The 16158-nt window shown below is 32.8% G+C and overlaps 1 protein-coding gene across 2 annotated transcripts in view; it reads right to left on the bottom strand.

Annotated features, from left to right (window-relative positions):
- The window catches only part of Vrk2 (VRK serine/threonine kinase 2), a 97366-nt gene that overhangs the window by 58490 nt on the left and 22718 nt on the right, over nt 1-16158 (bottom strand). For both annotated transcript variants that reach the window (XM_076833272.2, XM_076833273.2), the window contains exons 3-7: nt 8169-8218; nt 7395-7464; nt 5970-6057; nt 3119-3224; nt 1581-1673 (exon numbers count right to left, since the gene is read on the bottom strand). In XM_076833272.2, coding sequence (XP_076689387.2) covers nt 1581-1673; nt 3119-3224; nt 5970-6057; nt 7395-7464; nt 8169-8218 — 407 coding nt within the window. The remainder of the gene's footprint in view (nt 1-1580; nt 1674-3118; nt 3225-5969; nt 6058-7394; nt 7465-8168; nt 8219-16158) is intronic.

The following is a 16158-nucleotide window of genomic DNA, read 5'->3' as shown; positions in this document are numbered from 1 at the left end:
GATTGTAGACAGAGCCTTCCCACCATCAATATCCCTCACCAGAATGGTGTGTTTGTTACAATGGATATACCTACACTAACATATCTTTATCACCTCAAGTCCACAGTTTACACAGGTTCACTCTTGGCTTACACTCTATGGGCCTTCATAAAGAAATACTGACATGCATCTACCACTGTGGTCTACAGTAGAGTTTCACTGCGCTAAAAACTAACTGTTCTTTTGCCTGTTTATCCTTTCTTCACTTCAACCACTGATCCTTTACTGTCTTCATAGTTATACCTTTTTTCAGAACATCAAATAATTTAACTATTCAGTATACAGCCATTTCAGACTTACTATTTTTTATGTATTAATGTGCACTTAAATTTTCAAACCTTGATAGTGTCTCTTTAGCACTAAATAATGTTCCATTGTCTGGGTGTACCCAGTCCTCTGGATACTTGGATGCTTCCAAGTATCAACCAGTATGAATAAAACTATTATAAGCATCTGTGTGCAGGTTTTTTGTGTAGACAAATGTTTTCAATTCCTTTAAGTAAATATAGAGAAGCATAATTACTAGATGGTATGGTTAGAGTTTTCATTTCCTAACAAACAGTAAAAATGCAGAGGCTATACCATTTTGCATTATCATCGGAAATAAAAGAGAGTGTCTTTTGCTCCACACACTTGTCAGCAGATGGAAATTGTACTAGCCACATTTCAAGAACCGAAAAGCCACAGTTCTTAATGGTGACCATATTGGAGAAACACAGCACAGTTCCATTATAAATGAAAGCTCCTACAGAAAACCTTCTCTATTTAAAACTTTTCTTTTTTTTTTTTTTTTTTTTTTGTAGGTGGGGGAGTACCAGGGATTGAACTCAGGGACACTCAGCCACTGAGCCACATCCCCAGCCCTATTTTGTATTTTATTTAGAGACAGGATCTCACTGAGTTGCTTAGCGACTCGACATTGCTGAGGCTGGCTGTGATCCTCCTGTCTCAGCCTCTCGAGCTTCTGGGATTACAGGCATGCGCCATCACACCCGGCCTCTATTTAAAACTTAACTGATTATACAGTAAGAGAAGAAAACCTTTTACTGGGTGGTGTCCCCAACGGTACTATGGATTGAACTCAGAGCCTTGTGCATACTACATAAGTACTCTACCATTGAGCTACATTTCCAGTCCTTTTGAAGATAGGGTCTCATTAAATTGCTAAGGTTGGCCTTGAACTTGAGATTTTCCAATTAGAGCCTCTTGAGTAGCTGGGATTACAGGTATATGCCACTGCACCCAGCTCTCACTGGAATTTGATAGTCCTTTGTTTATATTTATTTAGAAATTCAGATTTCTGCTTAGCCACTTCTTAACTATGTGCCCATTAATAAATGATTTAACCCCTCTGACTCTCAGTTTCCTTATCCTAATTACTCATTAGTTTGGTGCAAGGATTAAATTAGATAAGCAAGGTAAGATAAATTAAAACATTCATCATTTTAGGCCTTCATTTGTAAACTCTAGTGGGTTGAGTTTGTTTTTATAGTTTCAATACAGTATACTTACTAAAAGCAAAGGCTTAATACTTTATTTACCTGATGTGGATTTTTATAACCCAAAAGTAGATTGGCTGCTTTTATATCACCATGAACATATTCATTTTCATGTATATATTCCAGTACATCCAGCTGTGAAAGAAACAGATAACATAAGGTCATACAGTTAATTAGAACTCCTGATCAACTTGGACATTTTAAATACAGATTAACATTTTATATTAATGATGACAAAGTGATATACTTCAAAATTATTGGTTAATTATCCTAAAATATCATAATTTCTGGTTGCTCACTAGGTAAAAAAATTCAACAACATGATCCTCAAGTAGCAAATGTTTTAACTGAACCTCTGATGAAAAAACAAAACAGAGGTCAGCAATGGTTTTGCTCTAGTGAGCCCAATGGCTAAACGGCACTGCACTAATAGGAAAAACAGCATAAAATCAGAGATCTACAGTGAAATAATGATGAAGACCACTCAGTAATTTCTCACCCAAGCAGTAATTATATAAGTAAACCTTGGGGAAGTCAAAACAAAATATCATGCCCATAAGTATTCATCCTCTATGTAGTAATAAAAAATTTCCGAGCTTCATCTTTAAAGCCCTTTGCCCTTCCATGTTACGGAACCTAATGCTTGATAAACATTTATTGATTTAGCAGGAAATTCGTGAGTTCTATGTGTTACATCCAATTTTGGCATGAGTAATTTCATTCTATGTAAAATGGAAAAAATAGCTTGGTGTACTGGTGCGCACCTGTAATTCCATCTATTTGGGAGGCTGAAGCAGGATGATCACAAGTTTGAGACCAGTCTGGGCAACTTGGTAAAACCCTGTCTCAAAATAATACATAAGGGCTCGGGTACAGCTCATTGGTAGAGTGCTCCTGTTTAATCTTCAGTATAAGCAAACAAATAAATGAATGAAAGAAATAGAATGAGACTTGAACAAGCCAAATACAAACAAGATAAAACAAATATATGGTATAAACAAGGGTATGCATGTGTGCTACTAAGATTTCATTGTTCCTTATTTAGCAAAAAAAAAAAAAAATATATATATATATATATATATATATATAATAAAATATATATATATATATAAGTGTGTGTGTGTGTGTGTGTGTGTGTGTATAATTCATCACCACAACTAATTATTGCCACCATCCCCAACTCATACTAAAAACTTTAATGCAACCTCCCATATCATCATATTTAGGATGCAAAATAATATATTTGGCCATAGTTTGCATTGTTATAAATACAACTGACAAATGAGAGGTTATTCTTAAAGTAATGTAAACTTGTACTGATATGTAAAACAAAACTACAAGGAGAAAAAGACTATAGCACCAATACCTAATTGTGTTTGCAGGACCAAACAGCACACATTCTGTCATTTACAGAGCCCACTGTTATCAATTTCACCAAAATAGCCTCTACTCTCAATAATTGACATTTCTAGGGCAATAATCCTTCATTTTTTGATAATTCCACAAAGGGCAAAGATTTGTATTTGTAACAAGTAAATAATATAAAAATGGAATATGTGAAATAAGTCATTCTTTCTTACCATTCTGATACCCAGGTGCAGGACAGTTGACTTTTTAAAAGTACCCTTCTGGTCTGAGATCTTCTGTAAATCTATTCCTAGTCTTTCCATTACCATAAATCTGTAACTATAAGAAAGAGACATCAGAAAGAGATCTCCACGAGATTATAATGATTGAAGCTGTCTATTAATAAATGTGAAACAAGGAAAAATGCCTCCAACCTAAGAACCAAAAATGATGCAATCTGCACCTTAGAGAATAAATGCACATTAACAATCCTGTTGGTCTTTTGCAAAAAGATACTTCTCAGTACTTTCTTTGCTGTTAGTTTTGCAGTCAAAGAGAATGCTGTACTGAATCATTCATATTCCTTTAGATAATGAAAAGGGAATGGTCTTTTTAAATTAGATAGTCCTAAGTTTAATTCATTTTAATTCCATCAACTTCTTGCCATATAGCCCTGAACAAATTATGGGTGCATACATAAAATGTTATCTATATTTGTTTGTTGACCTTATAAAAATCATATTTGCTTCCCCATACATTCATAAACATGTCTTTTTTTAAGGTGCAGTTGTATGTTTTCTTTTCTGTTCAGCATATTCCACCCCTTATCTTCCTTTTGCGTACATACCCACATTAGCCCCAATGTGCACCTATCTATGCATACACACACATACACAAAGAACATTTGGATTTGTGTTTTATAAAAATGTGATCTTATCACATGAAATTTCTCTATACTAATTATTTAAATAGTATCTCATATACATCCTTCCAAGTCAACTGGTATACCTCTGACTTCTTCAATAGGATGCATATTGCACAATATGAATGTATCATGCTTCACTAAGCCATTCAGTCCCCTACTGGCAGTCTTTCACTTAGTTTAATGATCATTTGTTTCTCATTTTTTAAAAAATATTTTTTAGTTGTTAATGGACCTTATTTACTTATTAATTTATATGTGGCGCTGAGAATTGAACCCAGTGCCTCACACATGATAGGCAGCTCTCTACCACTGAGCCATAACTTCAATCCCTTATTTTGTTTTTATTTATAGTGTTTAAAGATAATCTGAACAAAGTGCTGACATCTGTTCCTATTTTCTCATCTGTGAAATAAAAATAATATCACCTATTTAAAAAGGCTATTCAAAGGACAAAATGAGATATATGAAATTCTGGGCATGAAATGAATATATAACAAATGACATTGCTTTACTTTTTTTCTATTAATGAATTATTTATATATGATGACTTTCATATTGGGTGGCTTTACAGATATTTCTAGAAATTCTTTGTTGTACTCTCTTAAAGAGATGGAGACTGAATCTCCTCTCATATCATTTGAACCTAGGTGACTTGTTTTAAGCAAAGGCAATACAGCTGCTGTAACAGGCTATCATTTCTAGGGTTAGATTATAGAAAGACCATAATTTCACTGTAGATGCACTCTCTTGCATATGGTCTCTTTCCCTTTTAATCACTTGCTCTAGGGGAAACCAACTGCCATTTCTTTTTAACACCCACATAGCTTATGCAGAAATCTACAAGGTCAGGAAGCAAGGCCTGCAAACAATCACATGACTAAAGTTAAGAGCAGGTCTTCTTGGATCTGCCAAAGGCATTTGAGTGACCTTGGAAACAGACACTTCCTCAATCCATGCTTGATATAACTGCAGCCTGGCGGAGAGCTGACTATATTATATTCTCAAGCGAGTCCCTGAGAGTTCCTTCAGATAAGTCACTTGCAGATTCCTGACCCACAGAAACAGATATATTGTAAGTTTATTACTATAAGAAACTATGTTTTGCTACACAGCAACAGATAACTAGTAAATACCATAAAGAATAGTTATTTAATAACCCAATTAATAAATGGACAAAGGAACTGAATAGACACTTCACAGAAGAAACAAAAATGATCAACAAATATATGAAAAAATATTCCACATCTCTAGCAATTAGAGAAATGCAAATTAAAACCACACTGAGATTTCATCTCACTCTAGTCAGAATGGCAATTATCAAGAATACAAGTAACAGGGGCTGGGGATGTGGCTCAAGTGGTAACGCGCTCGCCTGGCAAGCATGCGGCCCGGGTTCGATCCTCAGCACCACATACAGACAAAGATGTTGAGTCCACCGAATACTAAAAAATAAATATTAAAATTCTCTCTCTCTCTCCCTCTTTCTCACTCTCTCTCTTTCAAAAAAAAAAAGAATACAAGTAACAATAAAGATTGGTGAGGATGTCGGGGGAAAAGGTACATTCACACATTGCTGGTGGGACTGTTAATTCTTACAACCACTATGGAAAGCAGTAGGGAGATTCCTCTGAAAACCTAGAATGGAACCACAATTTGATCCAGTTATCCCACTCCTCAGTTTGTACCTGAAGAACTTAAACTATGGAACCAACCTAGGTGCCCTTCAACAGATTAGAATAGATAAATAAAATGTGGTTTTATATATATACAATGGAGTATTACTCAGTCGTAAAAAAGAATGACGTTATGACCAGTATATTTACCAGTAAATGGATGGATCTAGAGACAAGTGAAATAAGCCAATCCCCCAAATCCAAAGGTCAAATGTTCTCTTTGATATGTGGATGCTAACACACAACAAGGTAGGGAGGAGAAGAAGAACAGTAGTACATTAGACAAAGGGAATGAAGAGAAGGGAGAGGTGACAGAAATAGGAAAGACAGTAGAATCAATCTGACTTAACTTTCCTATATACGTATATGAATGTACAACAGTGAATCTCCATATCATATACAATCACAAGACTAGGATCCTAATTAGAATAAGTAGTACTCTGGTCTTTTATAAAAGATTTTAATAATATTTTAACTTCCTTTTACCTTCTCCCCTGGAATTCAGTCAGACCCGTTCCATAAAACAAAGGAATTCCTAAATAATCAAGCTGTTTGAGTTCTATCCACTTTTTGACTGCAAAGACAAATTTAACAAGAAAAATTATTCACATTATATTTTCAACATTTGTGTACATGCTAAGACTCACAGAGCTAACAAAAATAGTATTTTTACTTTAAAATAAAAATTTTAAAATAAATATACCTGTCTAATGAGTTCAAAATGTTATCAGTGTAATACAAAAAAAATGTAGACATTAAATCAATAGTAAGAAGTTATAGTCTTCAAAATACATTGGTATTATATTCACAAACATTTTTATTTATGAAAAAATCATTTTCTTATGTACTAAATTTCTAAACATTACACCTGTTAACTTCCAAAGACTCAGTACTGACATGGCTTTTTTTCTTCCTCCTTATTGCTTGTACTTTAAAATCTAAAACCATGATATTCCAAGCAATAAGAATTGGACAGAAAAATCATCTTATTCTGAAACTATAATATAGAAAATTTTCTATTAAACTTAGTTTACAAAAAAAAATCAAATTGATTTAAAGAATCAGGTGGCTTAATCATGTTTTCACTTTTCTACCATATGTGTTTCATGTTTAAGACAGCTCTACCGATAAACAATCAAGTTTAATGGATTCTATTTGTCACTCTGACAGAGTTTAAGCAGTTAGTAAGGACTACAATCTTAATGTTTAACAAGCTTTTGAAGGAAAACAAAGTTAATTATTTAGGCCAGACCTATCATTCCTTTACTTAAGCATAAGGTAAAGAACTTTAGCCATTCTAGTGATTATCCCTATCAAATTCCTTAATGTTTTACTTAGCCTAACTATGATATATATTGTTTTAAAAATGCTTTATCCTTCTTCTCTGCTCATTCTCCTTTTACATTGAAATTCTTTAACTGGCATATGATATACAACTCCAATTAATTTCCCAACATTGAAGTTTCAAATATTTTCTTAACATTTAATCATTTCCAGACACCTATTCTAATCCATTTTACAACCAATCCTTTTGTATATATGTCTACTGCCTATTTTAATGTCTTTTCTATATATCCTTCCTATCCAAATTGTTCTTCATAAAAAAATAATTTCATTTTACTATCTTTTATACTTAGAGAACTCTTGGTAGCTTTGATCAACAACTCAACATTTTATGTTAAGTAGTAGAAACAATTTAGACTTAAAATATATAACCCATTATGTATGCCATATCAAGATTTGTATACCATCTGTCTTGCTTTTATATGTTATAACAGTTAACTGTATCACTTTACAATAAAATTTCTTACAGAAAAGAATTTTCCAGAAGGCCAGAAAAAGACCAAAATATTAACACTCACTTTAGCAAGTACATATATGGAAGTAGCTTGCTTGGCTAATTTTACTTACTACAGTCTTTTTTTGCAGCTCTCTGATAAAATTTAAGTTCTGAAAATAACGGGCCATTTTCTTGATATTCCTATGAAAGAAAAGAAACATTAATTTTACTAGGAAAAATTATCCTAGAGATAGAATTGATATTTCAATTGTGAAAATGTAAGTACACATACGTAATACATTATAGTACCTGAATCAGTTTTTATAAAACTCAGGCACCAGATTTCCACTAAAGATCTCAGAAAACACTAAATAAACTTGAAGAATCTCATTTTTAAACAACATATTGTACTTCTATCCCAATATAGTCTTACACATGAAAGTAGCCTTATGGAAAGCACTCACTAAAAGCACTGAGAGCTGCATACATAAATATAACATACACACTGAGTAACTACACGTACATCAGAGCGGACAGCTGGAAACTACCCTGGTGGTTCACTCATACATGACACCTTTACCAAACGTCTACTTGGGCTATATTCATTGTAGTAGGCATGGGGCACACATACAGAAATGAAACTTTATGCCTGCCTTTAAGGACCTTATGTCCAGAGGAGGGGAAAAAAGAGGGAGGACAGATTGCTGGAGAAGACATCAGGATGATGGATGGTATTCCATAACAATGGTTCTCCAGTAGTAGCATGTTAATAATGTGAAAATATAACATTAGGTTATTGGTATGTAAATTGTAAGAAAAATTAAGATGAGAAACTTTTACAAAAATAAAGCAAAGAGGAAAAATGTCAAATATGTGTAAAACACAAATTTAAGAGCAATACTTACCACTTTTATAACATGTTTTGCATCTCTGTCTGGTTTGTTTGTGGGGAAAGCTGCAGAAAAAATAAATAAATGAATGAATGATTGCTGTTGCCAGTGACGGAATATCTAACATAGCCCATAGACTGTGCTATGTACTTACATATACTAGTTTATTGTATCCTCCCAACAACCTCCTATGGTAGTGCTAGTTATCACCTTTGCCTTACACAGGGTGCTACGAAGGTTTGAGAAGTTGAACAACTTTCTCACTAAGGAGGAGCAGATTGGAGACTGAAAATTAAATCTGTCTTGACACCAGAACCCACACTTCTTAATATTCACAATACTAAAGCATGGGGAAAAAAGATGACATTAGTCACATAAATCTAAAATGTAGGGGGAAATGTTTTCTAGATATATAGCATTAAACTCAATAGATGATATGTAGTGAAATCCATTGATTGGTTCAATTTCACTAAATGAGAAATGATAATTCAGAAATGAATTGATTCATTTTAAATAGATATTTGAAAAAATTTCAACCTGACAAAATCCTAGAACAGATCAGGTTAAAATGAGAATAAAGTCTTTTAAAATCAGCTTCTGACTCACCAATCAAAGCATTCCCACATTTAAGAATATGTATCATCTAATATAAGTTTATTTCAATTTGTCTTCATTTTATTCTTTTCCATTTGTAATTTCAGAAAGTATTTTCTATTTTTGAAAAATCGAGTGTCCAAATATATCAATCCTTTCCTCTATATTATCTACATGATTAAAAGATCATTATGCTTTCAAATCTCTATAATTTTATATGTATATTTATTTGTATTGTAGAAGTCATTTTGTCTTCCATTCTTTTATCCACCCTTCATCCATTTATCCCTTCACACATCAATGAGCTAATATTTACTGGGAAGCCAAAATATGCTAGGCACCACGTCAAGTGTTAGTTAGGATAATGTTCTAAAGAAAGAGAAAGAAAAAAAGGTGACCTAGTATTGAAACTCAGTACTTAGATAACATTCTGTAGCTATAGTTTCAGTATGTTTATTAAAATTCTGTGTTCTCTACTAATATTTTTCTTTCTTTTCCTTCTAAATCTATCAACAATTTTGTCAACTAGTAATGCTCATGTTAAACAAAAAAATAACAATTTTTATAAAATATAAATTGTACATTATAGTCCAGTGAACTCATGCTCAGTTTTCTTACCCATCCTCCAAAGGTTCTGATGTTATAAATACTGTAATAGATGATATTAAATATAAACTGTAAGCCTAAGCTTCTTTATAGTAAAAAGAAACTAAACTTATTTATATCAGTTAAGATTCCTTTCTCATCTTCATTCATGTAATGGTATTTCATTTTCACCTGTTGAGTAGTTCCAAGGGAACAGCTGAAAGAGGTGATTATACAGATGTAAAAAGAAAGCTGAAAAAAGCAAATGGAGGGGAGGAGGCCTGATGCTTTATGGAAAAGGGCTGAGAAAACCTTTTTGTCCCACTCCATGATAAATTTTTCTACTAGAAGAAATGGCCCTTCCCCAGTTCTTGTCCACTTAGAATAGTATCCACTCCAGACAAATGCCTCTGCTTCTTGAGGAGGGTGGTAGAAACCTCCAGCCCTTTTTCTAAAAGCAAGTGACCACAGCAGCAAATAAATCTTGATGTCCAACAGAAAAGTATGAAAGGAAAATGGGGATTTCAGCTAGATAAATAACTTATCATGTCACCACTGGAAAAGAAGATATCAGACCAGTCCAAGGTCATACTTCTGGCTGATTTCAATCAGTACATTCCCATCACTTTATAAACTAAATCTTCTTTTCACATTATTTCACATCAACATGACTATGTGTTAACACATATCTGAAACATCCCCATTCCGTTATTTGATGGCTGCACACAGCCTTAATAAACTTCCAGGTTATACTGGAAGCCTCAATCTAAGATCAATTGACTAAAATGTTTACAGAGATGTATATTTCATATGAACAAACAGGTTGTTCCAGTTACCAGGGAACACTCTTTACATGAGAATAATCAGTCAGTTAATTAGGGAGTATTTATTTTCTACTATAAGCCAAACCCCATTCAAGCTAGTAAAATTAAATAATGACAAAAAACAATCATGACATCTACTTTTGCAGTCTAGGGGAGAAATCGGACATTAGTCAGCTACTTGCATACCAATGAAAAACTGCAACCTCAGATAAAGCAGACTGGAAACATTGACAAAAACAATGTACAATGTAGGAACAAAGGTATCAAAGTCCCATAATATCCTTTTATTATCCAGAAAAGCAGAGATACTGATTAGATTCATGGTTAATGCCAGCAAGTACACCGAATTTTGAAGGGTAACCATTAAAATAACAGAAATAAAGGTCGAAACTTCAAAACCAGTAGAGAAAAAAGTATACCTAGACAACTTAGTAAACAGAAAATTAAAGGTTAAAATTTCAAATAGAGAGAAATTTATCAAAAACACATAATGATAATACCTGGGTAAGTCCATTTTTAGTCACACATTTTTGCACATTTTAACACCTCTGATGCATGAATACCTCTGATAACTGATGAGACTATATAGTTGGTGTTGACCACACAGCAGTTATAACATAGCTGTCATTGCTTGAACACTGACAAAGTCAATCCTAGATGTCTATTTGTCTTCACTTCAACTGAGTCATGTACATAGCTGAAAATTATAGCTGAAAGTATTAAGTTTAACTGTCATTGATAATGATTTGACATCAAGAAAAACTACTGTGTGGGGCTGGGGACGTGGCTCAAGTGGTAGCGCACTCGCCTGGCATGTGTGCGGCCTGGGTTCGATCCTCAGCACCACATACAAAGAAAGATGTCGTGTCCGCCGAAAACTAAAAAATAAATATTAAAAAATTCTCTCTCTCTCTTTCTCTCTCTCTAAAAAAAAGAAAAAAGAAAAACTACTGTGCATGTAGAAAAGTTAACTAGTGCAAAAACAGCAGTAGGGGCATAAATTTGATATTAGCGAAAAAATGTTCATTAAGTTTTGACTGCAATAACTGAGTGCTCTCTGAGTTCCATATGTGACTATTGCTGAAAAAGGATAGAATATATATTTTAAAAACTAAAACAACCCCAGGAAAGAATAATACAACAGAAATAATCTTTCTGCTAGATCACTATAAAAGGAATGATCTAACAGAAAGACGATAATTATGAACTTGAAATAAATATCTAGTAATGTAGTTTCAAAATATACAAATCTAAAGCTAACAGAATTACAGGGAAATATTAATGACATAATGACAAAAATAATGGAAAAAATTTAAAACAACTGCATAAGAAATAAACAAACAGAAATAGATTGAAACCATACAATGAAAAGTTTTTCTCCAGAAGCCAGATTAGAAAACACTAATAATTAAAGAACATACATTTTTCTCAAACCAACATGCAATAGTCATTTTCAATTGTCTATATTCTTACCCAGAAAGCAAGTTTCAGCAAATAATAATAAATGTCAAAAAGAAGAAGAGGAGGAGGAGGAAGAGAAAGAGGAAGAAGAAGAAAAAGAAGAAGAAGAAATGTCATTAAGGCTGTATTCTCTGACCATAATGAATGGTTTATTAGGCAAAAGAGAAATCACAATAGAAATTAGACAATATATGGGAATAAGTAATAGTAAAAATATATCTAATTAAGGTAGTTAAAATGCTTATTACTTGTCTTCCTTAGCTAGCATGTAAACTTCACAAAGACAGACATATTTTGCTTTATTAAAATGTATCCCAAGCACCTAGGTACGAATGTCTAGTTAGGCATCCATTAAATATTTGTAAATAAATTAATGAATGCAAGTTAGAAATTTAAAGCATTAAACATTATTTTAAGAAAACTGAAAAATACGCTTACTAGCAAATCTTAATAACTTAAAAATGAAAGATGTGAACAGAAATTAATTAAAATCAAAACCAAAAAGCTAAAAAGGCCTAGAGAAACAATCTCCCAGTAGAAATGAGCACATCTAGTGCTAGAAATGTGGTTTCTAAATACCATTTCCAATAAAATGAAGGAGAGCTATTTGGAGAAATGGCTGATTCCATGTTGGGCAAGAAAAATACACACATGAAATACATAGTGATAGTAATGAATTTTAACCCATAGAAAAATAAATATCCATTAACCTCAATGATGTAAATAACTGACCAAATGAATAGAACAGATAAAACAGTTCTACCCTGCAGTTGAAATTCAATTAATAAATGTAGGAGTAATGATAAAAATAGAAATCACTTTGGGTACACACCACAATAATAACTATGGCAAGCAAAAGTCATTAATGGATGCTAAAACAAATAAATGGAAGATACGAAGCAAAATATTTACTTGCTCTCAATATTTCTTCCCACAAGATATTTGTTGTAAATGGAAAATACTACCAAAGATGAGAAGCCTGGGAAGTTAACAAAATGACCTGAGAAAATCTGGTCAAAGAAAGAACAAAACTATGTGGCCAGCTGTCACTTCTGCTTAAAACATAGGAACAGCTTGGGAATTTACAGAACCCATTCTAATTCTCTTTCAAAACGAAGAAGGGACAACAAATCCTATGTGATGATACAAACCTTATACAGTAGCAATAGAATAGATGTCTCTATAGTATGCTGTGGCAGTGCAGAAGACTCCAATACATTTAATCTTTAAAGACATACATTTTTCAATAGGGACAAGAATAAAAAGTTCTGGAGAACTACCAAAGAATATGAAAAAACAGGTGGTAGTGAGGGAATCTCACGGTGGATTGCCCTGCTCTGATTATTCTAGAAGTATTTTATCATTTCAGGGTAGTTACTTTTTTGGGCCAAATTAAGACACTTCTAATTCTTTTTTATTGGGGGGGAAATGGCTTAAAGTAGGTGAGAAAATGAGGGAAAACATTAAAAATATGAGTTCTTTGAGGCCTAACTTGATCTTCTCTAAGATACAGAGGAATAATTCATCTACAGAGACTGAGGTAGAGGACAGGAACTCTTTAGAGAGAACTTTCCACTCAATTAGGATTTAGAGTGGAAAGTCCTGAAGACTATGATCAATTCAAAATTTAAGAAACCAAAACTTATGTAGGAGAAATCATGATTCAATGAACTGATAGGATGGTCTAGATTCTACCTGTTATTTGTCCTCTGTATTCTAAACTATTTATACTAAAATATATGAAATCTATAAAGCAAATATTTAAATAAATAATATCTTAGAAAAAATGTCAAGCTCACAAAAGCTCTTTATGAATCTGAAATTTAAAAGTTATAAAATTTGAATGTAAAAGTGAGAACTAAGATTTCTCCTTTAAAAGTTATGAAGAAAAATTGTTCAACAGAAAAGAAAGTAAAATTATAAATCCAAGAGATTTTGGAAAATATAATAAATATCATCACTAATAAATTTTAAATAGGAGGAAAAACAATATCCAAGAAAATAAATATATAATTTATCAAAAATAGCTCAGAAAATAAAAGAAACTAAGTAGTAATATAATCACTGGAAGAAATCAAAATAATTTTTAAAAATAGACAATCTTACTAAAAGTAGCTATAAACCTGTAAAAAAAAAAAGAGCAGTTAATTGAAGACTCATATATATATATGTATGTGTGTATATATGCAGGTATTTATTTTTCAGTTGTAGTTGGAAACAATATCTGTATTCTATTTACTTTTTTTTTTTTTTTAACATGGTGCTGAAGATTGAACCCAGGGCCTCGCACACACCCTAGGCGAGCGCTCTACTGCTGAGCCACAACCCCAGCCCATAAATGATAGTGGAATGAGATGAACATCATTACCCTAAGTACATGTGTATGAAGTCATAAATAGTGTGACTCTACTTTGTGTACAACCAGAGATATGAAAAATTGTGCTCTATAGGTATAATATGAATTGTAATGCATTCTGCTGTCATATATAACAAATTTTTTAAAAAGATACATTCCATGTTTGTATAAATATGTCAAAATATAGTCTATTGTCTAAAAAGAACAAATAAAAAATAAATTTTAAAAAGAAGAAAATTGAGGTTTCCACTGTTGATAAAAGAGCTTAAAGTTCCTCATTCCTGCTTTCACAAGAAAAGAAGAACTATATTTCCTGGATCCATCAGAGAATTAAGATTACAGACAAACCAACATCTAACAACTAGGGGAAAACAAATGAATACAGAGAATAACAGCTTACTGGGACAGAGTTTATATCCAGGAGCCCCACCATGCTCTCAAAGTGAAGATCAGAGCCAGTCTGGTTTCCAGTAGGCAAAGGGGAAATTACCTTGCCAGAGCCTAATCAACATGAGATAAGGGAATTAACTAACTCTAACCATCTCTAGCCTTCTCTTCTCACCTAAATGGGGGAGAGGGAGTTGATAAACACTGGTAAACATCACATCCTAGGGTTATAGACTGAGTAAGAGATAAGCTCTTATTCTGAGTTTATAAAATGCCTTCAATTCTCCCACACCTTGCACCATATCAACAGCCAATCTACCTTGCAAGAAATGTTAAATTCTTCAGAAAGGAAAATAATATTAGGTATTGTGGTTTGGATCTGGAATGTCGCCCCAAAGCTCCTGTGTTGAAAGCATGGTCCCCAGTGCAACAAGGTGAGGCTTTTAGGCAGTGACTAGATCATGAGGACTGAATGGACAAGAAGGTGGGATCTACTGGAGGAAAGAGGTTCCTGTGGGCATGCCCTAGAAGAGTTTATCTTCCCTCAAGCTCCCCACTTTCCCTCTCTCTTTGCTTCCCACCTGCCAAGAACTGAGCAGCTTTCCTCCACCACGATGTTTCCTCCTTGGAGCCAACCAACTGTGGATTGAATCCTCCTCTAAGTTGTTCTTGTCAGATATTTTGGTTATAGTGATGCAAATTTGACTAATACATTATAGGTCAGATATTCAAATCTACATAAATAAATAAACCATGCTAGAGAAGGAATAAATGAATATAAAATTTTAAAATATTTTTCTTATTTTAGTTTGTAAAGTGTTCCAAATAATAATAGCAATATTATAATAACTTATAGAAAGTGAAATAGATTCAGGCAGAGGAAGAGAAAAGGTATAATTGGGTATCTGCACTAATTGTATATTGTTGTGACAAAGTAGACTTAGATTAGGTGAAAATATATACTGCAAACTCTAGAGAAACCACTAAAAGTTTTTTAAAGAAGCATAATTGATATGCCAAGAAAGGAGAGAAAATAATTGATATACCAAAAAAGGAGAGACAATAAAATCATATAAAATGCTTAATTAAAATTAGAGAAGGCAAAAAAGGAAAGAATTTTTAAAAACAAAGAACAACCAGAAAACAGTTTCAAATATACTAGATATGAATCTAAATATATAAATAATCACTTTAAATGTGAATGGTCTAAATATGCCAATTAAAAGACAGAGATTGGCAGAGTAGATAAGAAGACTCAAGACCCAACTATATGTTGTTACAAAAATAAAAACAAAGACAAACAAACAAGATCTAGCTTCATGAAACTCATTTTAAAAACAAATGCACAGACAGATTAAGGTAAAGGATAAAGACATACCATGCTAACAAATCAAAAGAATTGGAGTAGCCATATTAATTTCAAACAAAGCAGATATTAGAACTTGGAAAATAATCAGGGATAAAGAGAGACATTATACAATCATAAAGAAGTCAAATCTTAAGAGAAAATTTAATAATCCTTAATACATAGGCACTACCAAAGAACATTAAAATACATGAAGCAAAACCTAAGAAAACTGTAAGTAGAAAAAGACAAATCCATTGTTATAGTTGGAGACTTAAACACCCCTCTATCTGTAAATTGACAGAGCCAGCAGGCAGAAAATCAGTAAGAACATAGTTGAACTGACAGCACCATCAATCAATAAATTTAACTGACATTTATAGAATACTATATCCAACAACAGCAGAATACAGATTATTATCAAGTTCACATTGTATGTACACCAAAACAGAA

Source organism: Callospermophilus lateralis, chromosome 14, assembly GCF_048772815.1.
Source record: "Callospermophilus lateralis isolate mCalLat2 chromosome 14, mCalLat2.hap1, whole genome shotgun sequence".
Taxonomy (NCBI): Eukaryota; Metazoa; Chordata; class Mammalia; order Rodentia; family Sciuridae; genus Callospermophilus; species Callospermophilus lateralis.
Note: the sequence above shows the minus strand (reverse complement) of the source record. Positions and strands in the feature narration are given on the sequence as shown.